Here is a 27745-nt window from a genome sequence, read left to right on the forward strand (position 1 = left end):
TGAAACGCTTTTTTACTTCATATATTTTCAGTATTCGCCCTAAAACCGAAAATTTAAAAAATATAAATAAGTGTTTAAAAGTACTATTTACTTAATAGTTTATTTGTCAAAATAAAATAATTTAAATAAAGGATTCATTAGGGTTTCGGAAAATGAGCACAAGTCGCTATATACCATGGCAAGTAAAAAAAGCTCCATCCTTCGTGTATATTTTACTTTGCGTAAAGAGCTCTTCGAGGTCGATCTTACCGTCGCCATTGCGGTCCATCTGGGAAACCACCTCACGCCCGTCGTCATAGTCTAGCGCTTGGCCCAAGGTCTTAAAAATGGACACGAACTCGACCATCGAGATAATCCTGCCGCCATCAGCGTCCACCAACCGGAAAATCTCTTCCACGAGTTTTTCCTTCGAGTAGTGACTCTCTTGGATCCTTGCGCTGCACCACTTGCAGAAGGCCTCGAACGTGATTTCCTAAGCCCTTCAGCCATTGCGTCCTCCCCTCTACCAACATCGCTTAGAAGAAGCGAGGGGGCGTAGACTAATAACACATTGACGTTAGTTTTTTTCGAGCTCACCTACAGCTGAAGGTAGACGGACAATGGACCGATGATGCCGCACGTACCGGTGCTCCTTGTGCCGCTGCCACACTTGAGTCGGCTGTAGCCATTTTCACTCAACTGCTGGTCCCACGAGTCCATGATCTTCAAGTAAGACGGCGAGTTGCCCACAAACACCCCCGCATGTTCAAACTGCGTCGTCGAGCAGTTGGACATGATGCCGCTTTTGCACTGCTTAACCGGTACAGTAACAATCTAGCAAAGGGAATTCTGAATGAACACAATGCAATGTTGTATTTTTAACGAAATTTTCCATCAATTGGGAAAATAAAATATCCACCAGCTCTATCTATCCAGGATAGTGCTAGCCATTTGTGTGTGGGTTTCTGGGGACCCCCCCCTTCGTGCTCAGTATCACGTTGGGACTGAAATAAGGGTCGTACTCTGGCATGACATGTGGAGCTACCTTAGCCACCCACATGCATTTATTTCGATGTTATAAGAAGTACACAAAAGTTGTGGTTGACAAGTGAAAATGCGTAAAGGTAAGAGGTTAAACTGTGCCTTATCTTCAGTCTCAATCGTCACAGAAGCGCTATGCACCAATCACGGCCGCGGATTCGCCGCATTATACTTCTTCATGAACAAGGTAGTACTTCCTTCCGTTCTTGTTGCTCATGTCACCGCCCACACTAGTCAATTTCTCCTTAATTTGGGCCGGCGTGTATTTACGATCGAGCCAAGACTCCGCCCTTTTAGACCACCTTGCAGTCTATGCGGCAAGCAGACAAGTGTAAGCGCGGACAATTGGGATCGAAATAGATTACGGCCTTTACAATTTTCAATATAGAACTGTAAAGATGATTTGCTGAAGATTGGAATAGGCTTTTAGTTTCGTTACAGACTGTAGCCGTCGAAATGGATAATTTTTGGATGTATATTAGCATGCAAAATATTTGAAAGAATTTACATGTACTAATTTATGAAAATATCTCGATCAAAATCATGCGTCGTAGCCCTATCCCTAAATTTGATACTACCGGTACATGTACAGTACATTGTACCGACTGCGAAGTATAACTTCAACATGTCCGCATTATGATAGCACTGTATCTTAGAGAAAAAAGGAGAAACGCGTCCATCGCTGGGATAACACACACGGGGCTGGGCTACGTGGGTGCCATAGCCGCGGCGCCAACTAAGGTGAGCGGGTGCGAGGCGGGCCCAGCGCTGAGCTCACCAGCGAGCCGAGCACTACACTTTCCAGAACATTCTATCTCCATATTGCGAGCGCAGCGAACCGCGGGGGCGCCGAAGGGGCAGCCAAGCGAAGCGCGGCTGGTCTCTTTTCTGCTGTGACCTCTAATCGTCGATTATGTCTTATTGCGACACTCAGTATACATAAGTCAAATCAAATGATTTGCTGTGTGCTGAAACAGTAAATACATGTGTTTGGCATGTTCTGTCTCTATCTTACTTAATAGTACCGTACAGTACTGAACACCGCACATCATAAACAAGACCCAGCGGTGAACAGTGTTCCTTATGTGATTGGCGACAGTCAAATTCTTGAGGTGGTCTAGCCTTTCTGCCAGCATAAAAGATACCTGCATAGAAAAACTATATTACATGTTTCAAAATTACATGTATATTGGTCGCCAAGCACATAAAGCGCGACGGCACGAAATTTAAATCAATTTGATAGGCTGCTGGATTAATGGCCGAGCGTCGCCAATCACATAAGTAGTGAACTGCTCTTACTTTGATTCATAAAGCGCAGAAGCCACGGATAATGATCACGTTCAAGCGTTTAAGTAGTGCTCGCTGGGGCGCCCTCTTGACTTCGATTGCTGTATTGTTCTTCCTTGCAATCACTAAGGGAGCTGATGCCAAGGCTGGAGCTGATTTGGCTGACATCCAAGCCTATCGACGTTTGAGGACGACGACAGCTGATGCCTACTACGCCTCGGAAGACAGAGTATTCTCTGTTGTGAAGGCGTTGAAAGATCTAGCTCACAACGCGAAACTGACATTTAGTCTAGACAAGCAGCTCAAGGTCAATAACCGCTTTGAAGTGCTTCGGGTCAAACAAGTAAAAACCGACGTATTCTCGAGTAGCGAATTTACTGACTGGGCGCACTATGTGGCCAAAATCTGCAAGAGAGGACGCTTGCCAGCAGATCGAGCAATTTTCAAGACGATGGCGGCTCACTATGGCGATGACGAACTGGCGCGCATGCTGGCTACTGCGAAGCGAACAAGCAGAGACACGGTGGTAGATCAGCTAAAAGAAATTCAGCAGAAAAGTTGGAAGGAAAGTGGAAAAAGTGCGGATGATGTTTACGCTATTCTCCAGCTTGACGCAGGAGGCCAAAACGTCTTGAATAATCCGGGGTTACCGGCATGGCTGAGTTATGTAAAGAGTCCAAGTACCGATTACATCGAGGCATTGCTTTTAAAGCTACGCGAGCAATACGACGACGTAACCGTGGCGAAAATGATTGTTTCATCACAGAGCGGTGTCAACAAACGCATTAGCGGGCAGCTCGAGAAGGAACTGAGCACTGCTTGGCGAAAGAATCACATTACTGAGATGGAGGTGTTCCAGCTGCTGAAATTGAATGACGCAGGCACTACTCTTTTAAAAAATCCGATTTTGGAGATTTGGTTTCATTATGTGTGGAAGATGAAAAGAAACGACCCTTATGAGCTGCTGGTCTCGTGGTTCAAAAAGGCTGGTATTGATGATGCGGGGCTCGGGAAGATGATCGCAACAGCGAAACAAGACGACAGAAACTATTGGATTGCTCAGACATTGGAGCAGCGTTTGTCTGGCAAATGAAAGGAGAGAAGATAATGGTAGCGGAATCTTCAGCATGAGTAAAAAGAAAATTTTCTTTTTGACGGCTACACTTGGACTTAGATAGTTAGATACCTTACAATCATTCTATTGGTTCAAATACGTTTCAGGCTGAAAATACTAACGGGTTTTTTTTTTGCTAAATGAAACGTACCAATCTATACGCAGGCATGTATTTTACGATAGTGTTGTTGCCGGTACGGGAGTAGTAAAATGACTTTACAGTTAAATTTGCTTGCTCGCTTAAGGTATCCCCTCAGACATAGAAGATCGGACGATATCTACGAATAAAATATTAGATTGGATTCAGATAATAATTTAAGTATTTTTTTAGTATATAGATGCACAAATTCTGTTCAGCCATTGGATTCAGGATTTCTGACGGAGTTACATTTAGGTTTGGCTTTTATTAAATTTAAGCTGGTTGGCTTTGAGTTGTCATCTCATGCCGGTGACAGAGCTCGACCAGTTTCTTCTCTAATTCGTCTTGCTGACGAGATCGCACTACAGAGAGTTAGTGCGCCAAATATAGCGAGCATTTACGTAGTACTTCGTATTAGTACTTCACAATAAGAAGACTTCCAAAGGCTGTCAAGACTGTTTCTACGTGCCCCTAGTACGTGGTTACGTCATTTCTTATCATCTTAAAGTGCTGGCATTAGTGTAATTAAGAACAACATTTTGTATAATCTCCAAGTGCTCACATAAGCGTAGTAGTAATAGCAAGTCAGCTCGAAAGCTAGCTACCGACAACAAGACTCCGGCATACCCCCGATGCAGCAAGTATCCATTGTAGATCTCATCGAAATTCTTGCCGTTAGCCTTGCGACTCGCCCGTTTCAAGAACTCATCAATTTTAGACAAAGAATACTGGTTATGTTCCCACCACTGGAATGCAGCTTTCGGCAACCGAGGATTGCCCATGAGATCTTCGGCCAATTGTTTAGCGTGTCTCCCTTCTTTAGTTCAGCCAAGTTAAAATTCGGGGCTCGCTTCTCAGCCACTGCTTCATTCTCTTGAGGCGTGCGAAGAAATATTCCTCTGGCTGAAACGTGAGAGTGAGCTGGTAATTCATTCATCAATATCTTGGTTTGGTCGAACTCTGCTACACTGCAGGACGCGAAGCTAATAGCAATTACCGGAGTGAACACCATACTTGCCAGGCGCATGGTATGGAAAATTGAAGGGTACAGAGCTTTAAGTCGCACTCTGCGAAATGAGTAGCGGTGCTTCTTGAGCGAGAAGGGACTTCACAACCCTTGACTACTACACCTTTGTGCACCCAACCTCTTAGAAAACGGCAGTCAAACTCGTCTCAAAAAATGGCAAATAGGAAAATTACGGTAAGAGTCCCTAATTAATATTCAATGTTGAAAAAACTGCAATCAACCTGGTACATGTACAAGATTTGCGCGACTGGTTCGCGCCAAAACGATAGGCTCTGTTTGACTCGCGCCAAAGCTACCTGCGTCTTGATGCTCCTTTAATTTCACGGCGAACACACGTCGTTTCTCAGTTGCTATCGCTATTACACGCTGTGGGCTCGACTCTCACTTGTTGTACGGTAAACAGCATGCCATTCAGGTGCCGGCTAATCGTCGACGTGTCCACCTTAACGCCACAGGCCAGAAACAACATTGTCCTCATAGTGTCCAGCGTATAGGTACAGTTATCATTCAGGTACTCCTCCAGGAGGACCTTAGCTTCAGGCGTCATCTTGACGTGCTTCGCGCCTTCCCTAGGGAGATTGTCCACCAGTCGCGCAAATCTTGTACGAGGTTGATTGCAGTTTTTTCAACATTGAATATGAAACTGATTAGGGGCTCCTACCGTAATTTTCCTATTTGCCAATTTTTAAGTTACGAGTTTGACTGCCGTTTTCGACAGGTGTAGTACAAACATCGCTCTCTATTTCGGTACTTGTATAAATTAATACCCTGAGCAAAGCGATGCAGCTGTTTTAAGGGGGGAGTTTCTGGCGGGAAATGCTCAGCTCCAGTCATTCTAAGGAGCAGAACCGTGTTAATGTCGAACAGTGCGTAATTTACGTCGGCCCATACCCATGGGAGCCTGGATGAAGACAAAACAGAAGCGCGATTTCACCCAGAAGGCGAGCGACTGCCCCAGCATGACGCAAGAAGAGCTGGCGGCATGGGCAAAAGCGACGTTCAAGCTGAAGCGAGTGCCGGCGCAAACTACTGTTTCTGATATCCTTCAAGACGCCTCCAAGATAGTGAACAGCAGTTTCTTCCGCCCAACACTACTGCGTTCCTACAACCTATGGATGCTGGCATCATTGCATCATTTAAACTGGAGTACCGAAAGAAGCAGTTGCGGTGGGTTTTCGACAAGATCAAGGACGGTGTTGAGATTGAAAGGAAGGCATATGCTGTGGATCAGCGTACTATCGAGAACTGTTTTCGCCACACAGGCATTACTTTTAATGCCGTAAATGAGAGAAGTAAATCAACCGAGCAATTTAGCTACGGGCCCGATGTAGACGTAGAAGCTGTCATTATCTTAGCCTCACAGCTGAGCTTGTAACTTTTTACTATATCAAATTCAAGGAGATAGTCGGACCACGATACCGGAAGTGAGAGCGATATTTGCATTGGCAGAAAATAGTACTCGTATCATTAGTGGTTATCATGAAAAGAAGTGAGATTTCAGCAGCCAATCAGATCAAACCTACCTCCCCCATCTTTTTCAGCGCTCACCTTCCTCTGAGATAAGAAGATTTGACGTAATTGGTGAAAAATCGGTCACTACAAATACCTACTTCCGGTATGTCGGTGGGCATCTTTGCATGTTAGAACTATAGCGTAGAAGGAAGAGCCTTCAGTGCCATTGATATATCAACCAATCAGAGTACTGCAGCCATTTTTCACAGTTAAAAAGTGAAGATTTGATATACAGTTAAAAAGTGAAGATTTGATTTGACTGGCTGCTGAAACATATAAAGATTTCAACCGCTCCGGTGCCGGAAGGGGAGCCGTTTCCTTATAAGTCGAGGCCCCACTGTGTTAATAGCAAGGATAGTCATCTGGGCCTAAACAATCCCCTTGGTACATGTAGTACAATGCGAGAAGCCGCTCATTATTGAAGACAAAGGCACCGGGGTTGGCATCCGCAGCAGTGGTATCAGCTAGCGCAAGCTTTGGATGCTTATAGTTATCACAAGGTCATAATATCTCCAGCTGATTACTCGTCTACGCAACCTTTTCCAGAAAACGCTCAGCAAGTTGGCACAATAGCGATTCTTGTCGCTTTCGCTTGAACCCACTTATTTTGGCGGTATGGCGTTTTTTCTCGATGCGCATGAAGCAGTTGCCGTCTCTCTCGGCTGCATTCTTTTATTGCTTGTCTGTCCCAGCAGCAACGCTGAATGTTACTTCATACAATATTTCTAAAATTAATAAAATTGTATTACTAGTACAGTAGCTACGGTATTTAGTCTCACTCATACTAATTTATGTGAGGTGCTGCAGACTCTGCTCACCTAAATTAGTATGAGTGTGGTTAATTATGCACTCTGACTATTTAAGGTGTGGTAGAATTAGTCACACTTAGACTAATTAATGTCTCACCTTAATAAGTCACACTAGTTTACGATTGTTGAGAAGCTGGTCTGGTTATTCTTTTGTTTTTTTGTGTGTTTGTTTGCCATATCCAATGGAACCGCTTGTCCAGCAAATTGATCTGGGAACTTCTTGATGATTACTTGAAGGTGGCTGAATAGCTGTTCAGTTCTCCATACACCATCAACATCCAGCGAGAGTCCGCATCGAATCATGGCTTTCCGAGCGTAGTTCACATTATTCTTGTCCCTTTGAGAGTTGACTTAGCGTACTGCTTTAGCAGCCAGGGACAGAAAAAAAATGCTTTCCTGGATTCTTAAGTTTTCCTTAACCTGTTGTGACGCTCAAGATGATGTTGACGTTGGCAACTCAGTCACGACCACATTGGAAATAGAGATTATGTCGCCTTCAGAGCTCTCTTCTGAGTCGTCATCGTTGGCATCATCCTTCGAAGAGATCGAATCTTTTGCTCCCTGTAGCGCGAAAGCTTTTATGATAGGAGGAGCTGATATAGCTTGAGGTTTGCCTGAATCACAGTCTGGACAGAGAACATGCTGTCCAAAGCCCTCTTGTCCGACAGGTTTCCCACAAAATGGGTGCATATGAACAGAGCAGATTGGGCAGACGTGAATAGGACCAACGAGGTCACCACAGCCACCACACGGGGAAAGTTGAGCTGAGTTGTAGTTTATTAAAAGACAGTTCTTAGAGGGAGAAGAGGCGTTGGTGTGTTGGAAGAATTTCTGGAATGAGAATAGACCACATTAGCCTCCAAGAGACGCAGTCACATAAAAATAACATTTCCAATTATAAAATATCAAATACTCTTCAAATAAGCTTAAGGAAACTGCATAGCTATTATTCTATTAAAAGTATAATTCATATCCTTAAAAAACATAACCCGCTGCTTCGTAGTGTGCCGCGTTGAGGGTAAGTGGGAAACCCACTTTTATTCAATGACCTGTTATTGCATCACCAGTAAAACGCGAGCACCGTCCGTTGCTGCGGAGGGACTCGAACTCACGCCAGGAGTGTAAACCGGGACAGTCTTTTCCACTGCGCCAATTCGAATGCCCAAAATAAGGTGATACTAATTATGAACTCAGACTAATTTTGAACACGACATTTTCTTGCTCACGGTAATTAGTCTCACATTCGAACGGTGTGACTAATTTCGAACTGTGGCTATTTATTCACACAGACTAATTACCGTAGGCACTGTAGTTTTTTTTTAAACGAACACAAACAATCAACTGTCTTACAGGCCAAAGAACATTTTGGGATAGGAATCCTCTGAAGAAGAATAAAAGCAGTATATCGACGCTATGACTAACGACGGGATTGAGTGCATCTTAAACGATCAGGTGAGGAACACCAGCCATAAGGTACACGGTAATCATTAAAGAGCTTGTTTTGAGAAAGAGAGAAGATTACTTGATGCCATGTTGACTTGGTATTGCGTTCGGAGAAGAACGGCGACTGAAGCTAACAGTCTGCTTTACTTATCAAGCACGAGTGTGCATGGATTTACGAACCCACCCAGCTTGTGCCTAGTTTTGATGTGGTTTGTGACGAACCGCAGACCAGCTGATCACTATGAAAAAGTACCTACGCAGTGAAAAAGATTACATTTCTGACGGATACTCATTTAAGGGCTTACAAAGTGTAGTAATACTGTATAAAAACGGGTTAAAAGTACATGTAGTAAAAATACTGTACTTACTGCTTTAATACAAAAGAGATACAGCCCTACGATACACCAGTAGGAGAATTATGTGTAAGCTACCATCACTTTTAAACCAGCTTTTAGGGTGTGGTAGTGTGCCCTCTCCACCTGGGGCTGGAGATGGATGATGTTTCCAGGTGAGGTCGCATTGTTTTCCACCTCTAGATGGAGGACCGCTCCTTTGAATCCTAGACCAGCCAATCAAATATCATCTGTGTTCAGTTTCAAATTTGCCGAGCACCAGCATGAGTCGTCGTCGTCCTGACCCTCCTATCCTGCAGCGATCGCTGCAACAGCATGAGCCGCTCAGTGAGACTCCTGCCACGCTATCTCCGGCTCGGCAGACATCGCCAGCGTTAAATGAATCCACGGACGTCTTGTGGCACCCAGCAGCCTGCCGTTGACTACGCAGATAGCGCCGACTCAGCCCTCAGGCAATCTCGAGTCTAGCTACTCGTTGAGTCCTTTGGAGCAGCATAACCATATCTCAAGTGTGGATGGTAGTGTAGAGCGAAACCCGTCGATACAGTCGACACAAGTGCAGCTGCCAGAATCTACAGCAGAGGCTAGTGAAGAGCCGTTCCCGTGGACTGTACATGCAGCTGAGGTGCTTCTAAAAGTGCGCTTCCGAACTATGAAGCACCGATTTCAAGGCACAAGAAATTCGTCGCAGCTCAAGGCTGCGTGGATCATGCTGGCCGCAGAAGTATCTAAGCTGGGGGGGGGGGTAAACCCGAAGCAGTGGAAATCAAAGGTAATTCATATCGATGTGCTGACTAACTGTACTTCACTCCGTGTACTTAAGCTAACTTGGTATTGCTCGCTGTACTTTGCAAAGATTAAATACATGCAGAAGCAGTATACTGAGTATCGTGTTGCTCAGCGTGACACTGGCAACAGGACGGAGATCCCATTACGAGAGCCTCCCTGCTATGACACCATGTGCGACATGTGGAGAAAAATGACAGGCATGCAAAGCGAGGCATTCTTTTCTAGTGACGCTAGACTAGCAACGGACAGGCGGCATCACTGCTCATATGATAATGGGAACGATGCAGAGGTTTCTGAAAATGCAGATAATGATAGTTGTGATTCCGATGGACAAGAAGAAGGCGAGGAAAGTGAACAGCATGACCGTAGGGAAGCATCATCAAACGATCGACGTCAAGGCTGGCGAGCCGCACGGCCTCAAAAATGCCACAAAATGTTGACACTAGCAGAGGGTATGCTTGCCATCGACGACGGCATGAAGAAATTGCAGAAGCCTTCACAGCTTCAAGGTCAACTGCCGCAACGCCTGTTGCAGACTCAAACCAAGCTATCTTCGCTTAATAAATTATACTTGCGATTCCATCACGTCTTTGCTTTCCAATTTTACGAAGCATGGTCACTCGCGGAGTGGTCGTCAATTTCACTCGCTTCATATTCAGTGCTCTCAACATAAGGTGTAATTCGTGTGGTGTCCCGTAATGCTAGCATCCAATTGTGAAAAACAATAGTTGCCATAGCCACTCGCTTCGTCATCACGATGGTCTTTTCATCCATCACAGTCTGCAGGACACGGAAACGTCCTTTCCAAAGCCCAAATGTACACTCAACAGCCATTCGTGTGCTCGAGTGGAGAAAATTGTAGCGACGCTGCAAAGCATTTAGCCGCCCACCTTCCTCGCGTTCCGCATATGGAACCATCAGATGAGGGAGCAGCGCGTAACCAGATTCACCAATAAAGTGAGTGCCAACAGGAATTATTGAAGCTGCGCGTCGCCCAATAATACTGTGTTTCCACGACTTACTATCAGACCATGAACCTGGTCGAATCTCCACGCTCATGAATATGCTGGTAGCTGTCACTATTGCTTGAATGCTTAAAGCAGGATAACCTTTTCGACAATAAAAACCATCGTAGTCTTCTGGGCGATCAATAGCTAGCAGCGATCCGTCGACTGCACCAACAACACCAGGGTATCCGCGCCGTGCTGCGAACCCTGCTTGGAGATCCTTCCAACCTTGATGATCCCGAGGAAATGACACTGCATCACAAGTCGATAAATATAGCACACGACAAACCTCATCTACGATATCCATTACGTAGCTCTTGTTCATGCCCATTGCTGCAGCTACTTCTCGGTAACCACTAGGCGATGCAAAGGAATAGAGAGCCGCGGCACTTTTCTTCTCGTAGGAATGTTGCTTTGCTACGCAACCTGCGAACAAGACATCCCGCAGCCTCAATTGTTCTGCTATAGCTAGGAAAGACGCCTTTGAACACCGAAGCATCGTAAAAAATCATACTTCACAGGCTGCATCTTCCAGCACAGCTTCGAAGTGCAGAACAGTGGCTGTGCGTCTTTGCTGGTGCTCACTAGCTTCACGACTGCAAGCAGCCAAGGCGGCTACGGTCGCAACGAGTCCTGAGAGAGGAAGAAGGGCTTCTTCGCTGTTCATGCTGCACTGACTGAGTTCTCCAGCTCTCTCCACCTATTTTATGTGGAGAAGATTCTCTCCTGTTGTCTTGTCGAGAGGGAGTTCAATTGGTCAATCAGATCACTTGAAAAAATCTTCAGGTGGGCATTCTCCAGGTGGAAAGGGCACGCGACCACTCCCTTAGCAACTGCCCACGACCGTAGGATCGCGTGTACAATACAAATCTACAACTTGTTCCTCAAGGGCGAATCTATTACAGAGGACAAGATATCGCTACTGCGCTACTACAACCTATGGACGCTGGCATCATCGCATCCTTAGCGTACCATAGAGAACTGCTTTCGCCACACGGGCATTATCTTTAATGCCGTAGATGAAAGAAGCAAAGATACCGATTTCACAAGCTACGGATCAGATGTAGATGTGGAGGATATTATTCTCCTTGCTTCTCAGTTATATTTGTAGTGTTCCCTTTATAAAATCTTAGGATATGGTCGGACCACGATACCGGAAGTAAGAGTATTTACTGTATTGCTCTTTTTGGCAGGTTTTCAGGATTCTGAGCTGTGAGTCAGAACAAGGATACGCGGGCACCGTGCGACATTCAGAGTGGTTATACTGCTGGTGACGACATGTGCGATGATTGAAATGATTGTTATTGATCTAAGTGTTTGCACGAGATGATGAAACATTAGATTACGGGATGAACGTTATGCAGTCATGTGATTACGGATCGGATATTATGCAGTCATGTGATTACGGATCGGATATTATGCAGTCATGTGATTACGGGGAACTTACAATAGAGAGATTACTGGGCAGCAGACCGTGAAAAACGATATTGGATTTCTGGATTTTGAAGTACCGTATACGATAAGAGAACACCCGCAGACATTGTCGAAATATCTAAGCTTTTTCACCCCAGTTAAAATGCTTTAAATCGTCGTGTGGAAGCGCTGAACATAATATGGGTATTGCGTGTAAGCAGAGATGCGTACCTTGTGGCTATAGTCATCTTCTTGTACATGTAGCTTCTCCGGATCATTTAAGAGTTAGGGGTGCGCACAAAGGTTTAGATAGTGCTCAAAATCGTACTAGCAATTTCGATAGCTGTCACGTATTTTAATGCACGCACGCATTTTCCGGAATTTTAAGGGCAGATAATGTACCCGAGCGCGTTTAGGTTAAAATGTCAGTTGATTTTGTCATCGACTACTTTTGTCATGGCAGTGACATAACTAATCTAGTATTCTGTCATTTCCTGGAAAAAAATGACGAAAATGCCGACTTTCGGTGTGTGTATTTTTCTGTCGCCTACGGTAACAGATGGTGGATTTACTAAGGCTGTTTCGTGTATTGGCTCTTATTTGTTTAGTTTGTCAAATGGAAACTCAGTTCGAGCTTGTTTTGTGCCTGGATACTGATTCAACGCCGAAAATGAATGGTGAAGCCTGAGATGACAAGCCTTATGCGGTACGATGCTACTTTCACTCTAGTCAGAACCGTTTCGTCTTCACCGGGGTCACATGCTTCCATAGCCTCAAGCTCCGAGTCCGTTAAAAGACGTGAATACCTAGTATTCGGAGCTTCGTCATCCATACCCAAGTAGCTGACGACCTCACCATGGTCAGGGACGGTCGCCGCTTCTTTTGCAACCGCCACCTCGACGACTTCTTACGCTACCACCACGACAACCGTCCCATCGGGGTCATCCTCCAGCGTCCAAGCAGCGAATACAGTCTCCCCCACTCCAATTCCCACGTCCTCCGATGGCCTCCAGTCAACAGCCAAAGCCAACGGTTTATTCGTAGCAGACTCGAGAGGAGGTTCAGCACCCACCCGGGATAGGTGACGCAGTCGAGATAATGAGACTCCTCTGCTCTTGTCCGTCGGTTCAGTCGTCACGGCGAGCGTGGCCAACGACGCTTCATTAGACTCTTCTTTGTCCACGCACTCCTCAGACTCACCGCCCGACACACGCTCTACCGCATCCCAAAACCCCTCTTCATCTTCGTCCACTGGAATGTCTCCTCAGTCACCACGACCTCACAATCCTCCGCACTGTCGTTCACTGCAGAGACATCCTCCTCTTCTCCCGTAGACACACAAACCTCCTCTGCCTTCGTTTCCGCCACAAACATCTCAGTAGCGCTAAAACCCGCCGCAGCCTTTCGCTCTGCAACAACCCTCTCAGCGTCCTCAAGCGTCTCGATCGTATCGGGAACTGTCGGGGTTTTACCACAGCCTCCACAGCCGGCACATCATCGTTCCTCGGTCGACAGCTTCCTCTACCTCGTCCACCTCGACCGCAGCAGACGTTCTTCTTCTTCTCGATCTTCTCCCGCCACTGTCACTTGAAACATTACCTAGACTAGAGGAAGGAGTGGCTTCTCCTTCCTCCTCTCCTCGCTCCCATCATTGCCGAGAAGCAGGCTGACTCGGCGACTTCCGTGGACTAGTATCCTGCGGCACCATCGCGCTCAGGGTTTCGATCAGAGGGCATCCGGTTATGTTATGACGAGGATCGTTGCAGAAGAAACACCCACAGGGCGGTCAAGAGTCGTACTTTCGGGAAATAAACCAGCTGGGCTTGCGCTCACTTTTCACCACGCCATCCTACTCATACTCAGTGTCGTACGCCGAGTCGTATGCCTCTTTAGTATCATAGTGCTCGCTGTAGTATGCATCCGTCGTATAGAGATCCTCGCTGCGTGCAGAGACATCTGCTACGACGTCTCTCTTCATATTCGGCTCTTCTTTGACCTCTGTCTTGATGTCGACGTCGGTCTCAGTCCTGCCGCTGTCTCCTTCCTCAGTTTCCTTGAACTCGTCGGCGAACAACTCGCGCAGCACGTCCGTCTATGAGCTCACACTCATATTCGACACTCCTCGCGACCTCGCAGCTCCTTCACCTCTGCCTCACACTAATACGCGGATCCCGCGAAACCCTCACTCTCACACCCGCTCCAACCGTTCCACAGCAGCTAAAACTGACACAACCTGCTCGTCTGCATCGCCTTCCAGACTGCGGTCGAAGACTCTCTCTTCCTCTTCACCACTATGCACTCACCCATGACCTACTTGATAGTAGGCGGAAAATCGTCGACAAGAAAAAGGTGTAACGCATCTTATTCCATATTTTAGGGAGTAAGAGCAAGGTCCAGCAGGACCGACCAAGCCTGCAGCGGTGTAGGCGTCAGGATAGGGCTATGTGTTATCGATGTACTTATGAACGCCCCCTTATGAGCTCTCCACCACCCTCGACGATTCACAAAGTCCTTCGACACACCTCTACGAGTTGCGTATGTAGCGGCGCCCTTACGAAAGCTGTGTGTACCCAACTTTTCTGTCTTCATAGTCTTAAACTCTGAATTTTGAAACGTGTCTGCTAAAACTCGCCTCAGAACACGATCGCCATCTTCCGGATTGCCAAAAAAGAATTAAAGAACTCGTTACATTTGCCGTTGTCTCAGGGTAGGCAGCAAAATTTGGCAGAGGGCACCTACACGGGTCCATGCTACCACAAAGCACCTACTTGTGTGCATCTCTTTCTTCAGAAATAATCTTCAACCACTGCATTTGACATATAAGCATCGGTGGTTACTGAGAGTTGTAGCTCAAGTTACTAAACTGGAGTTTCATCATGGCGTCGATTCGAGCTATTATATGCCACTGGAGTGTCAAAACACAGATACCCATGAAGATGCTGCTGGTTCGTGAGCTCGGCGATCGTATTACTTCCAAAACATTCAAAATGCGTCAAATTCAACAGAGCGCCGTGCTTTCGACTCAACACCTTCCCGGCGGATTATAAAACACTTCACTATCTTTATCAGCTTGTTGACTTCATCTGAGCGCGTTGGGTTTCCTTGCTGTATCACTGGATCCCACGTCGTATTTAGTCGAGGAATAAACGCGGAAACGGCTTTTTTTCGCGAACTCCAGTGTACTTGATCTTAAATGTATTGGCCTCATGTCTTCGTCTGGCTTTGGATCTCCGTAGACACTCTTGGTCATCCAGCGACACACCACGACCGGTGCCTTACGACGCCGCCCATAGCTTCCCAGCGAAGGAACTCTTTAGTATTACGAAGAGCTCCTCCGTTGGGAAGCTATGGGCGGCGTACTCCTCAGTATGACGAAGAGTTCTTCCGTTTAGGAGCTATGGGCGGCGTCATAAGTTTTGGCGTCCTTGAATGATATGAGCTTCTCAAGCTCTACCCTATAGAAGTTGGTGCTCGTAGCGGTGGATTCTGTTGTGCGCTGTTCGTTCTGAACCACTGAGTTTGCATCCCTTACTTAGGTCTACTACTGTATAGACGATTTAACTGAAAATTTGTAAGAGAGGGGTGTCCGCAACATAGGCTGCAAAGCGCACCTCATTTTTAAAAAAAAATAAGCGTGGTACAAGTTTAAAACATGGCAAGTACCGATTTTCCAGCCAATCAGAGCTCGCAATCATCAGAATACAGCCTGGGTTGATAATGTATCGATACTGTGCTATAAATGTAGCCATCAATCAATTTTTGGCTCGCCTGTTTTGTGTTCATTATGTGTCGCCATCATATCTTGACTTGCACCAACAAACTATGGCGGAGACGTTCAGCGCGGCCGAGGCGGCCGTCTACGACCGGCAGATGCGACTCTGGGGCGTTGAGGCGCAGAAGCGGCTTCAGAATTCACGTGTGCTGGTCAGTGGGCTCACAGCGTTGGGCTCGGAGCTGGTTAAGAACCTCGTGCTGGCTGGAATGAGTGTGACATTACACGACTCGCAGACAGTGACACCCACAGCCATCGCCACGCAATTCTTCCTGTCCGATGAAGACGTGGACAAGAATGTACGCTCTAATCAGATCCCTAACTCGAACCGAATTCTCTAACTGTAAATTAATTAGCGTGCCGAGGCGTGCCTGCCCCGTGTGCAGGAACTGAACCCTCTGGTACAGGTGTCGAGCGAGATTAAGCCTTTAAACGAGCTCTCCGACGCCTTCTTCAAGCAATTTACCGTCGTGTGTCTAGTAGGTGCCAACCAGGTCACGGAGCTGCGACTAGACGCGCTGTGTCGTTCGTTGGGCATCGCTTTCTACTCGGCCAGGACTTTCGGCTTCGATGGCATCCTATTCGCCGATCTAGGTGACCATACATTCCGTCGCAACACTGTAGGAGTCGATAGTGCACCCAGTGACCCAGTTACAGTCAAGTTTCCAACTCTACAAGAGGCCCAGAAGGTCCAATGGAGCTCATTGAACAGCGCCCGTAAACGCGCGCCGCAGCTGCCTCCAGTCTTCGTCAAGAACCAACGTACGTTAAGGAAATTATTGAGTTATAAAGGGGAGGAGCTGACGAGTGCGGTGAAGTGTTACAGGGCTACAAGAGCCACAAAGACGTCAAGGAGCTTACGGACAACCACGCGGTGGACTTTATTCAGTACGCCAGAGAGCAATTCCAAGCCAACGGACTGGACGAAGATTATCTCTCCCCGGACGAGTTGCAGTACGTTTGCTATTCGTACTTAGTATTAGATGCTGGAAGCTAACTCCGTATTTGGATGCTGTTAGAACGTTGCTACGAGTGGCAGACGCGGATCTGGTGCCGGTCTGCGCTATCGTGGCTGGGATCATGGGTCAGGAGGTGATCAAGGCCATCTCGCAGAAGGACGCGCCGGTCTGCAACTTCTTCTGCTTCGACGGCGTCTTGGGGACTGTGCGGAGAATCGGATAGACCGGCCTTTGGGATAAAATTCGAATAAATGACGGATAGATTACCAAAGGTTTTTCGACCCTTTCTCTGACATTTGTTGGTTTAAAACCTGGAGTTATTTCAAGAAATTTTGTGTCAGTTGACGTGACCATTGATACTTTTGGAGGTTAGAAACGCCTCGTTAGAAGCGATTTGTGGTCAATGCTAATGAGCTAGAGCGACGGACAACTCGACCATGTCGACAGCGTTGAGTGCTGCACGTACCAAGACGAAGGGGAAGCGTATGCTGCGTAACGCGCTAGATGCGTATGGAGACGAAGACACGTCTCTATCCAAGTGGAATGCCAGGAAGAAACAAGCAGTAGAAGAAGGGAAATGGCTGTGGAAGGACAGTGTCGTGAGTGCGAACGCTGCGCTTAAGGTCAGATTCGACAGGGAAGACGTGCGCTCGACGGTCAAGACGCGATTTGGCGACGTCCAAGCTGCGATGGAGGAAGAAATGAGCAACACTATCCACGTAGATCAGCATGGAGGGCAACTACTAATAGCTAGTGATCGTCAGTGTTGTTGGAGGTAAGTTATAACAGTCATCATGGGTAAATTACGGGTAAATAACGTTATTTACACAGAGAGCGTATCGGAGGCAAGGTGTATCATTGCAATAACGTGTTGCCTTCAGACAAGAAGAAGAATGTGGAGACCAAGCGCTTCTGTCTGTGGCATGTTAAAGAATGTGGTTATGATGAGCATCCTACGGACAAGTCTCGTGTTATTGAAGTGGCAAACGAGTTCGGTATGTGTCTGCATTGCTACGAATCGACTGCGGGTCGTCTCCGTGCGACGCTGCAAAAAGTTCCTCCTCGACTCGGAGTCTTGCAAACGCCAGGCGTATGTGAGACCAACACTCGTAAAGAAATAAAACGTGACGTCATGATGAAGTTGCCGCTCCAAAGAGCAGCTGAACCGAGGCGTAATTTAACGCCAAGAAGTCTCTGTGCGTGGCACAAAGAGCACTCGGAGAAGTCGTACGTCTGGCGCTGTACGAACCTTGTGCTGATGCATCCAAACCTGCAAGGTTCGTGTCTTCCTTTCTGTGGTTTCCACGCTGTGCAATGTATCCAAACGTACGGGACGAAAGCACGCACATGTCCTCCAATCGACCGGAAGAATCGCCTCGGAATGTGTCACAATCATCTCGAAGCGTACTTAACCAGTTTATCCTTCGAGGAACGCGGCAGTATCGAGCTTATCGACTCGGAATTCGACGTGCCTGGCATCAAAGAATGCAAGAGAGAAGAAGTCGTGGCTCCCATCCAGCGACATCCTCTCGCTCCCAAGTGTCCGCCCCCAAATTCCATGGAGTTCACACACGCCGTCGTGGTGCTTCCATCTCATCCGCGTCGCTCTTTATTACATAAAATTATCAAGAACGTGCGTGTGTTAACTACCACAACTATTAACCAAGTACTTAACCATCCCAACGCCGTGTCTACCGTCGTTAAGGACGCTCTCTGGCGTCTACAGTTCGTTCGACGAGCTGAGCTCGTCGCCACGCGTATTCAAAGTATTTTTCGAGGGAATCGCGCGCGTCGACGCGTTAAGTTGCTACGTTACGAACACGCTGCGATATATCGGATAGCAGCGTGTCGTGTGCTCCAGCGGTTCGTACGCGGCTTTATAGGACGCCGCAAGTTCGAAAATGAACACGAAAGAGTTCACAACGCTGTGCCACATATCCAACGTTTGTTACGTGGTGCGTTAGCGCGGAAAAAGTTTCGCGAGCTTTGTGCTGCGCTTCGTCTACAGCGCAACTTCCGACTGTATCGACAGCGGATATTAGGCAGAACTATACGGGAGGAAGTAGCGTACATGCAGGCGTTGCAACGTCAAGCCGAGGTGAATTATACAGATATGGAGACGCAGCTGATTACGTTCCGAAGGCTTCGCGCGTATCGAATTCTTCGCGCGCATATTACGCAGTGGAAACGCCGCCAAGACGTGTACGAGCAGGAGATGGCGGCGCGTCTGCGTAGTTTAGTAGGGACAGTGAAGATCCAGCGACAATGGCGGAGATATTATCGATATAAGGAGGTGAAACAGCGATACGAGAGCGCTATCCGCATACAGAAACACGCTCGGGGATGGCTCACGCGCCGTCTGTGGCGTGGCGACCCTGGCGTCCATTTCGTTGCGAGTTTTATCAACCCGTGCAATGGCTTTAAGTACGGGAAAATTGTGATAAAATCGCAGTCTTCAGGGTCGTATTCTGTCCCCAGTCGCAAGATAAGGACACAGTGCGGTGTCATGACGATACAGCGTGTCTTTAGGGGATTTATAGGACGGTTGACAGCTAATTCCTGCTGGGTTGCCATGCTGAGACGTTGGGAATGGCTTGGGATTACACCCACGGACGCTAGAGGACAGCTTAGTGACAGTATGACGGTCGGTCGTGAACGCTACGCACTGCTACTGCCTTCGTTCGCGTATCATAAGGACAGAAGTCAACACATGCGCTCAGTTGCGACCGACCGCGTAGTTAACAGAGGACACGCGTACAAGTATCAGTACATCTTGGACTTGATTAAAGATCGTGATGGTCAACGTGGCTGGAGTCTGGCGAGGGAAGAAATGTACGCGAAGCAGTGGGAAGAAGAGCAGCAATGGCTACACACGGAGCAAGCTCGTCGAGAAGCCAAAGAGGCTGAAATTGCGAGCAAAGAATTGCGACGACATGTCGTTAAGAAACGAGACCCGTTGGCGCAGTCAATTTCTATTTCTAAAGCACTTTTACCTGTTGGCACCTGTGTCGATGTGGTCGGGAAGATGGAAGGCGAACGAATTATTCGCAGAGCCAAGATAACTGCAATTCATCAGCAGATAGAAATGAATGGAGAAAGAAACGTTAGATTCGACGTCCAGTACTCTAAGGTACGGCGTTTTATTCAGTAAATGGGTGTTTATTTAATTGATTTTTTTTTGTGTAGACGCAGCGCAGTTCTTTTGGGCGTCTTGAAGCGAGCAGCGAACAACGTGTGGAACTCACGAGACTGCGTCACGTTCCTCTCGTTCGTAGCAAGAGGAACCCAAACACAAATGTGGGTGGCGTCATCCAGACGGCTATCGACTGTCTTCGACGTGAGATTCAATCTAACGTTAGTTTCCAAGCGGGAGACACAGCAGTGAACGAAGCTTTACCGTCTGTGGATGCCATTGCAGACCGATTGCGAGACTGTCAGGAAGGTCACGATCTGCTACGCGACCACCGAGACTTTGTAGATTTCGTCTTCAAGAACTCGACGTTGTTGCAGCTTAAATGGCCTCAAGTCGTGAGCCACATCCGCTATGGTACGCGCGTTGCGAAGTTAACCCCAATGGCTACAGGCAAATCTCTGCCCAGAGCTCCGTTGATGGAGATGTTGCACCGGGAATTCGGTCTGGATCGCTCTAAAACAACACAGGCCATGCCCGCGAGGGCTCATGCGTTCGAAGAAAAAATGGCGAAGCTCGGATTCCAGTACGACACTCAAGTCAACGTACAACGCCATGGAAGGCGCAATTCTCCGGAAGAGGAACAGTCCGAAAGGTCGACGCGTCCGGAGACGACACCGATGTTTACAGAGTCCCCACTTCGACGTATGATTCCGGATACCGTAGACGATATGATGCTGTTTCGGGAAGACTCGACACCTCCCAACGCTCAAGACTTACATCGTCTCATCTACGAGCTAAAGGTACAGTGGATTTGTTGTTAAGCTACACGTTAATTAATTGTTCTGGGGATATACAGACACTGCCCCGAGAAGCTCGAAGTGAGCAGATCATCCACGTTGCTTCTCGTCGCTCTCATGCGTTCGTGTGTGGCCATCCAGCGTGTGGCAAGTGCTTTTCGTACGCTAAGTAATACTCTTGTGGCAATAGATTGGATGTCTACTCACAAGTGTTGCCTTCAGGTCGAGGAAGATGGCACGACTGCACCAAGTACAGACCCACGAAGGACGAGAGCGACTTGCGAGTGGCAACCCCGTAGTGGACCAGTATCTGCACTCGTACTGGCCTCGAGAGGCTCCTTGGACTACAACAGACCACAAAATGATGGTCGGCTACTTCCCCTGCAGGCACAAAGGATGCGAAACTCTGCAGCTCCGCACACGACGAGAATTGACAAGGTTTGATACTCACAACTTTATTCTGTCTATATAGCTACTAATATTTTACTTTCACAGGCATCATGCTACTAAACATGGCGTCAAAGATCGCACACTCTCTAGTTATTGTACTACTCCATCGCCACTACGGATTGAGACTGAAGAATTGAGTAGTACAAAGCGCTCGAAACCCTTTCAAAACATTATCTGGCTCGGTCCTTACGTTGTATGTCGCAACCTGGAAGCCAAGCTGGGTATCACTGCAGCTATGTTAACAACACCGAAGCCGTGCTCGGTCCACGACACCGCCGTGCAGCTGTGCACGACGTGCTTTTTGCAGCAACGACGACCAGTTTCTCCGTTTCGACTTTACTCAGCCTTTGCTGCTCACGGCTCACTTCGAATCGAAGCTGGAGAGGAAGAGTACACGATCTTTCGAGACGACGATGAAGCGTTTTGTCCTGCAGTGAATATTTGGGGCGTATTCTCACTCACGACGTCATCGAAGCGCAAAGAGAAAGACAAAGTCACGCTGCCTGACCCGCTGTCGTATGTTTTGTACCTCCAGGTCACGACTATTTGTCGTGATGCTCAGGGTGAAGCCTGGATCTTTGGCCATGTACTAGCGCACCGTAAGCACTCGGGATCGAGGCGTGAGGAAGGTGACGAGTATGAAGTTGTGCCAGACAAAGATCGAGGGTTAGTGTTTGCACTAGCAAGTCAAGTCGTGGGCTCTGCGTCGATTCATTATTGCTCCAAGACCGTTTTCTATCGGAAACACCACGCAAAGGATGAGGAAAGTGAAGCGATAACTTGCACGACGTCAAGCAAAAGAGGCAACACGTTTCCGCGGAATCTGTTTTGTCGACCTAGTTATTCGTCACAATTGACTCAAGAGGAGTAAGCAAGTTACGTTTTGAAGTTGAAGTGTCATGATCTGATAACCAGCGTGACAAAACAGTAGATATCCATCGATGTGGTTGACATTTTGGCATTTCTTGTCTTACATGGATGCACTACGATCCCCTACTGGTTGTGTTCAAGGCTGAGGGTGGGGACTGCAGTTCATTTGCAAATTTGCTTCCTTCTAGCAACATCCTTTCAACACGTCAAGATGAACACTGCTCTTCTGCTCCTTCTCGCCTCTGTGGCTGCTACCGATGCCGCTGTTCCTCTTGTCCCGACGGATCGGATGGCTCAGTTTCTCCAGGAGAAGAGCGGTCTTGAGTCGGAGCTGAACACGTGGAAGCAGAGCGATGCTGGACAGTATGCCAAGGACCATGGCTTCCTTCCTATTCCGACGTCGAGAGATGTCGGTGGTCAAGCAGACGAGGAATTGCGTCGGTTCTTCCTGACCAAGTTGATGATTCAAGAGGCTCAAGTGACCAACCCGGAGGCTATTTTCTCCACTGACACGCCGTTTACGCTGATGACGGACCAAGAGTTTGTCAAGTTCATCGGCAACTCCTATCAACGCGGCTCTGGGGTCCTCAAAGCCACTTCGTTCGTTGATGAAGTCCCGTCCAACTCGAGTGATGCTTCCAGCACAGATAAGGACTGGACCACGTCTGAATGTGTAGTTCCGGTCAAGAACCAAGGCCAGTGTGGTTCCTGCTGGGCCTTCGCAGCTGTGGCAGCTCTCGAGAGCGCCATTTGTCTGTCTGGACAGCCTCTGACGCCCCTGTCGGAGCAACAAGTGGTGGATTGCGACGAGGCTTCGTACGCTTGTCAGGGAGGCTTCCCTGGCGATGCGTTGACTTTCATTCAACAGTCAGGCGGTGTCTGTACTGAAGAGGCTTACCCGTATGTATCCGGTGACTCGGGCGACCGCGATACTTGCAAGTCATCTTGCACTCGTGAAGCTGTGACTATCCGCAAGGTGGTGGGCGTTCCTGAGAGTGACGCTGGGTTGGTCCAAGCAATCAACACTCAACCAGTTGCTGTGGGTGTCGCAGCAGGAAACCCCACGTGGAAGCAGTACAAAAGCGGAATTGTGTCGTCCTGCACGACGTCAGAGCTCGACCACGCTGTGCTGGCAGTGGGCTACTCACCGTCCTACTTCAAGATCAAGAACTCGTGGAGCACGCAGTGGGGCGAGGAAGGCTACATGCGACTCAAGCGTGGTGCCGGCACTAGCAGCGCCGGCACGTGCGGCATCATCGGCCCCAAGTCCGTCTACCCTCAACTGTAGACGAATGGAATGTAGCCAACTTCAACGTATGCGTTCCTGACCACACGTTTTTAACCGCTAAAACCATCATTCTTGTTTTGGATTTTTTATCCTGACTTTTGTAAGAGCGATCTTGAAGAGACGCGATCTTTGCCAAACGGTCTCTTACCATGTATACACATTTGCCATTCGTCGCTTAGGATGGCGACTAACTCACGCCCCGCATGGCGCTGGGCATCGCTGCGACTAGTGAGTTTACTAGTGCTGCTAGTGGCTCTGGTGGTCGCCCAGGTGACTGAAAACCCGCCTTCAGAGCATAAGGGAGCCCCAGAGCACGAAGCTAAAGAAGGAGAAGGCGAGGGGGAGCCGGACAGTGGTCGAGTGGGCGTCGTGGCGGCAGTGACCATCTCGACGCTTGTAGCCATCTCTATCTTGTTCGAAGTCTGTACAGAGGAGCTGCGGGAACACACAGACGAGCTCAACATGCCGTTCGTCAACACGGTCTTCGGAGAGCTCACGACGCTAGGTTTTATCGGTTTACTGCTCTTTGTTGTCACCAAGATCGAGGTGCTACCGTGGCTCTCCAGGGCTATACTAGGAGGCAGTGCGGAGCTGCAGGAGATCATCGAGAAGCTGCACATGGCGTTGTTTCTCTTTATCGTCATCTTCTTGGTGCTCTGTCTCGGATTGCTACGTCTCGGGATGCACGTGCAGCACGAGTGGCGCGAGTTTGAGCGCAGTTGCGCTGACATTCCCTCTGTCCTCTCAGAGTACGCTCTCGCTACGGAGCCTCCTAAGACGTGGATCCATCGTTTGTCGTGGCGTCGAGCGACCACAGCAAGGAAAGCCCAGCGAGAAGTGGTCTACCTTGCTCTACGACGACGATTCATGGACTACCGCTCCAATCATCCGGATGAAGAAACAGCACGACTCTTAGCAAAGGAATTCCAGCTTCAAGGAGACGATTCTCGGTTCCCATTCAATGAATATCTCTCTATCATCTCTGGCGAAGTCATGGGCCGACTGATTCAGATCGACATGGCTACATGGCTCGCCCTCGACGTCGTCTTGGTGGTTCTTCTTGGTCTCTGCTGGCACGCAGGACCTCGCGGAGAAGTCGCGATCCTCCTGATCGCTGGCTTTTCCCTCATTGCCCTGAACGATTTCGTGTACCGACGAGTGAATGCGATGCGGTGTTTACTGACACCAACGCGACTACAGCACGACGCAGAGAGACTGCGTCGTAAGGCTGCGTGGCGTTGCCAGCACGGGTTATCGCCGCTCGCAGAGCCAGGAACCTGTCCTCATCCCAATGAGAAAACATGGCTACTAGTCGATGCAGAGGAAGCCGGACGCGACTATGGCGACCCGGACGGATGGGTCCCTCCCTACGTGGATCTGCTCCCCAACGGCGGACGGGATCTCCCCGAGAAGGAACTTAAACGACGTCAACGAAGCCTCATCGGTGCTGGATGGGGCAATGGAGTCGTCCTGGCACTCTTCTCTACCAGGATGGTGTTCCTGCTCACAGCGCTGCATCTCTCAACGTTCTTACTGCGTGAGACGTACCAGATCTCGGAGCTTTTCGGTGACCACCCCATCTTCGTAGCTCTACTCTGTTTCCTCTTCTTAGTTCCTAGTATCGCAGTGCCCTTCATGTCCGCACGCATCGCACGCGACGGCCTCTTAGCATTCAACGTGGAGCACATGAAAGTGTCCCAAGTCATCGTCCAAGTGACGCGGCTACTGCGTGCTCGACAGACGTTGAGAACGCTCCGCTTTGTAGCTGAAATGAAGATTCATCTTCGAGAAAATGTCCGGCGCAATCACGAACAATTGAGGGAAAATATCACCTTGATGCCGGAGGTTCCCATGCCCGTCAGTCGTCGACGTTCCAGTATCATGCCTATCGACGCTAGCGCAACATTCAAAGCTGCTCGTCGTCGCTCCTCGACGCATCTCGACCCGACCGTCACTGCCGGAGTGCTGCGCTCTATCCAGCAAGTCCCTGTCCCGCTCCAAGTGTCTCCAAAGGCGACAATCGAGCCGCCGTTGTCTCCGTTGGCAGCATACCTTACACCGAGAGAGAAACGAGGAGACGCGTACCGTCGAGAGATGGAGAGACGGGAAATTCACACGATTTTCTGTCTCTTTGACGTGGACGGCTCCGGGTCGGTATCGAGAGACGAGATGGCCAGTCTCTTACTAGCTATTACCCACGATCTGGACGATATGCAGCTTAACCGGTTAATGACGGATCTGGTAGCGGAGGAACTGGAGGGCGACAGTGATGCAGTTAAAGAAGAGGTAATGGTTGAAGGGCCTCAGGAAATCACGTTCGAGGCCTTCTACAAGTGGTGCAGCGCGAGGATCCAAGAGAGTCGCCACTCGAAAGAAGAACTCGTGGAAGAGATTTTCCGGATGGTGGACGCCGATGGCAGCGGAACTATCTCAGTGGACGAGTTCGTGTCCATTTTTAAGACGTTGGGCCAAGCGCTAGACCATGACGACGTGCGCGAACTGGTTTACCAGATGGACCGCAATGGCGACGGCAAGATCGACCTCGAAGAGTTCAGTAAGATGCTACAGAAGCACGAGGTGTAGCTATACGAAATTAATACAGTTACCAGTATTAGGTTCGTATCGATAGAACGTATTACAGTTTTTAGTTACTGTTCGCCCCCAGCGATATTTCCTGGCGTTCGCGGACAAGAAGCAATACAGGATCTCAGTTTAGTTAGTTAGCTTTTACTTCACGTACATGAACGTCAAGCTTACATGACCGTATTTCGGAATTTTGCAATGAAAATGATCACATTGTTATCGGTTCTTCATGGTCGATGCGTCCCTCTCCACCTCTCATCGCGTTAGGCGAAAAGCTCGTCTAATATGCACCGGTCTCAAACAGGAACTTTAGAATGACTGGAGCTGAGCATATCGACATGGCATATTCGGTGACGCTTTCCAAATCCCGATCCCCCGCTTCAGCCCTCGTTAAAAAATAATTGCTACATGTAGGAAAAATGATTGTAGGGTATCTAAACTATCTAAGTCCAAGTGTAGCCGTCAAAAAGCAAATTTTCTTTTTACTCATGCTGAAGATTCCGCTACCATTATCTTCTCTCCTTTCATTTGCCAGACAAACGCTGCTCCAATGTCTGAGCAATCCAATAGTTTCTGTCGTCTTGTTTCGCTGTTGCGATCATCTTCCCGAGCCCCGCATCATCAATACCAGCCTTTTTGAACCACGAGACCAGCAGCTCATAAGGGTCGTTTCTTTTCATCTTCCACACATAATGAAACCAAATCTCCAAAATCGGATTTTTTAAAAGAGTAGTGCCTGCGTCATTCAATTTCAGCAGCTGGAACACCTCCATCTCAGTAATGTGATTCTTTCGCCAAGCAGTGCTCAGTTCCTTCTCGAGCTGCCCGCTAATGCGTTTGTTGACACCGCTCTGTGATGAAACAATCATTTTCGCCACGGTTACGTCGTCGTATTGCTCGCGTAGCTTTAAAAGCAATGCCTCGATGTAATCGGTACTTGGACTCTTTACATAACTCAGCCATGCCGGTAACCCCGGATTATTCAAGACGTTTTGGCCTCCTGCGTCAAGCTGGAGAATAGCGTAAACATCATCCGCACTTTTTCCACTTTCCTTCCAACTTTTCTGCTGAATTTCTTTTAGCTGATATACCACCGTGTCTCTGCTTGTTCGCTTCGCAGTAGCCAGCATGCGCGCCAGTTCGTCATCGCCATAGTGAGCCGCCATCGTCTTAAAAATTGCTCGATCTGCTGGCAAGCGTCCTCTCTTGCAGATTTTGGCCACATAGTGCGCCCAGTCAGTAAATTCGCTACTCGAGAATACGTCGGTTTTTACTTGTTTGACCCGAAGCACTTCAAAGCGGTTATTGACCTTGAGCTGCTTGTCTAGACTAAATGTCAGTTTAGCGTTGTGAGCTAGATCTTTCAACGCCTTCACAACAGAGAATACTCTGTCTTCCGAGGCGTAGTAGGCATCAGCTGTCGTCGTCCTCAAACGTCGATAGGCTTGGATGTCAGCCAAATCAGCTCCAGCCTTGGCATCAGCTCCCTTAGTGATTGCAAGGAAGAACAATACAGCAATCGAAGTCAAGAGGGCGCCCCAGCGAGCACTACTTAAACGCTTGAACGTGATCATTATCCGTGGCTTCTGCGCTTTATGAATCAAAGTAAGAGCAGTTCACTACTTATGTGATTGGCGACGCTCGGCCATTAATCCAGCAGCCTATCAAATTGATTTAAATTTCGTGTCGTCGCGCTTTATGTGCTTGGCGACCAATATACATGTAATTTTGAAACATGTAATATAGTTTTTCTATGCAGGTATCTTTTATGCTGGCAGAAAGCTCAAGAATTTGACTGTCGCCAATCACATAAGGAACACTGTTCACCGCTGGGTCTTGTTTATGATGTGCGGTGTTCAGTACTGTACGGTACTATTAAGTAAGATACAGACAGAACATGCCAAACAAACACATGTATTTACTGCTTCAGCACACTTGATTTGACTTATGTATACTTTTGAACTTCTGAGTGTCGCAATA

General features: G+C 48.1%; 8 protein-coding genes across 8 annotated transcripts; 5 read left to right on the plus strand and 3 right to left on the minus strand.

Annotated features, from left to right (window-relative positions):
• Positions 1–2350: 2350 nt before the first annotated feature.
• PITG_17309 (secreted RxLR effector peptide protein, putative) lies at positions 2351–3400 on the plus strand (the record flags this gene model as incomplete). Its single annotated transcript, XM_002896770.1, has 1 exon — positions 2351–3400. One exon carries the CDS (start codon positions 2351–2353, stop codon positions 3398–3400), a length of 1050 nt encoding a protein of 349 aa, XP_002896816.1.
• Positions 3401–4257: 857 nt separating this feature from the next.
• Positions 4258–4587, minus strand: PITG_17310 (secreted RxLR effector peptide protein, putative; the record flags this gene model as incomplete). Its single annotated transcript, XM_002896771.1, has 1 exon — positions 4258–4587. One exon carries the CDS (start codon positions 4585–4587, stop codon positions 4258–4260), a length of 330 nt encoding a protein of 109 aa, XP_002896817.1.
• Positions 4588–12820: 8233 nt separating this feature from the next.
• Positions 12821–14662, minus strand: PITG_17311 (uncharacterized protein; the record flags this gene model as incomplete). The annotated part of the gene is made up of 4 exons (XM_002896772.1): positions 12821–13164; positions 13197–13297; positions 13767–14005; positions 14603–14662. 4 exons carry the CDS (start codon positions 14660–14662, stop codon positions 12821–12823), a joined length of 744 nt encoding a protein of 247 aa, XP_002896818.1.
• A 1073-nt stretch (positions 14663–15735) lies between these two features.
• Positions 15736–16867, plus strand: PITG_17312 (SUMO-activating enzyme (SAE), putative; the record flags this gene model as incomplete). Its single annotated transcript, XM_002896773.1, has 4 exons — positions 15736–15984; positions 16042–16447; positions 16504–16639; positions 16705–16867. The coding sequence occupies 4 exons, from the start codon at positions 15736–15738 to the stop codon at positions 16865–16867; spliced, it is 954 nt and encodes a 317-aa protein (XP_002896819.1).
• A 214-nt stretch (positions 16868–17081) lies between these two features.
• PITG_17313 (uncharacterized protein) lies at positions 17082–19795 on the plus strand (the record flags this gene model as incomplete). The annotated part of the gene is made up of 3 exons (XM_002896774.1): positions 17082–17419; positions 17476–17784; positions 17836–19795. 3 exons carry the CDS (start codon positions 17082–17084, stop codon positions 19793–19795), a joined length of 2607 nt encoding a protein of 868 aa, XP_002896820.1.
• A 2310-nt stretch (positions 19796–22105) lies between these two features.
• Positions 22106–23182, plus strand: PITG_17314 (cysteine protease family C01A, putative; the record flags this gene model as incomplete). The annotated part of the gene is made up of 2 exons (XM_002896775.1): positions 22106–22443; positions 22537–23182. The coding sequence occupies 2 exons, from the start codon at positions 22106–22108 to the stop codon at positions 23180–23182; spliced, it is 984 nt and encodes a 327-aa protein (XP_002896821.1).
• A 180-nt stretch (positions 23183–23362) lies between these two features.
• PITG_17315 (sporangia induced conserved hypothetical protein) lies at positions 23363–25806 on the plus strand (the record flags this gene model as incomplete). Its single annotated transcript, XM_002896776.1, has 1 exon — positions 23363–25806. The coding sequence occupies one exon, from the start codon at positions 23363–23365 to the stop codon at positions 25763–25765; it is 2403 nt and encodes an 800-aa protein (XP_002896822.1).
• A 483-nt stretch (positions 25807–26289) lies between these two features.
• Positions 26290–27339, minus strand: PITG_17316 (secreted RxLR effector peptide protein, putative; the record flags this gene model as incomplete). The annotated part of the gene is made up of 1 exon (XM_002896777.1): positions 26290–27339. The coding sequence occupies one exon, from the start codon at positions 27337–27339 to the stop codon at positions 26290–26292; it is 1050 nt and encodes a 349-aa protein (XP_002896823.1).
• Between the last annotated feature and the right edge of the window lie 406 nt (positions 27340–27745).

Source organism: Phytophthora infestans, genomic scaffold (genome assembly GCF_000142945.1).
Source record: "Phytophthora infestans T30-4 supercont1.53 genomic scaffold, whole genome shotgun sequence".
Lineage (NCBI taxonomy): Eukaryota > Oomycota > Peronosporomycetes > Peronosporales > Peronosporaceae > Phytophthora > Phytophthora infestans.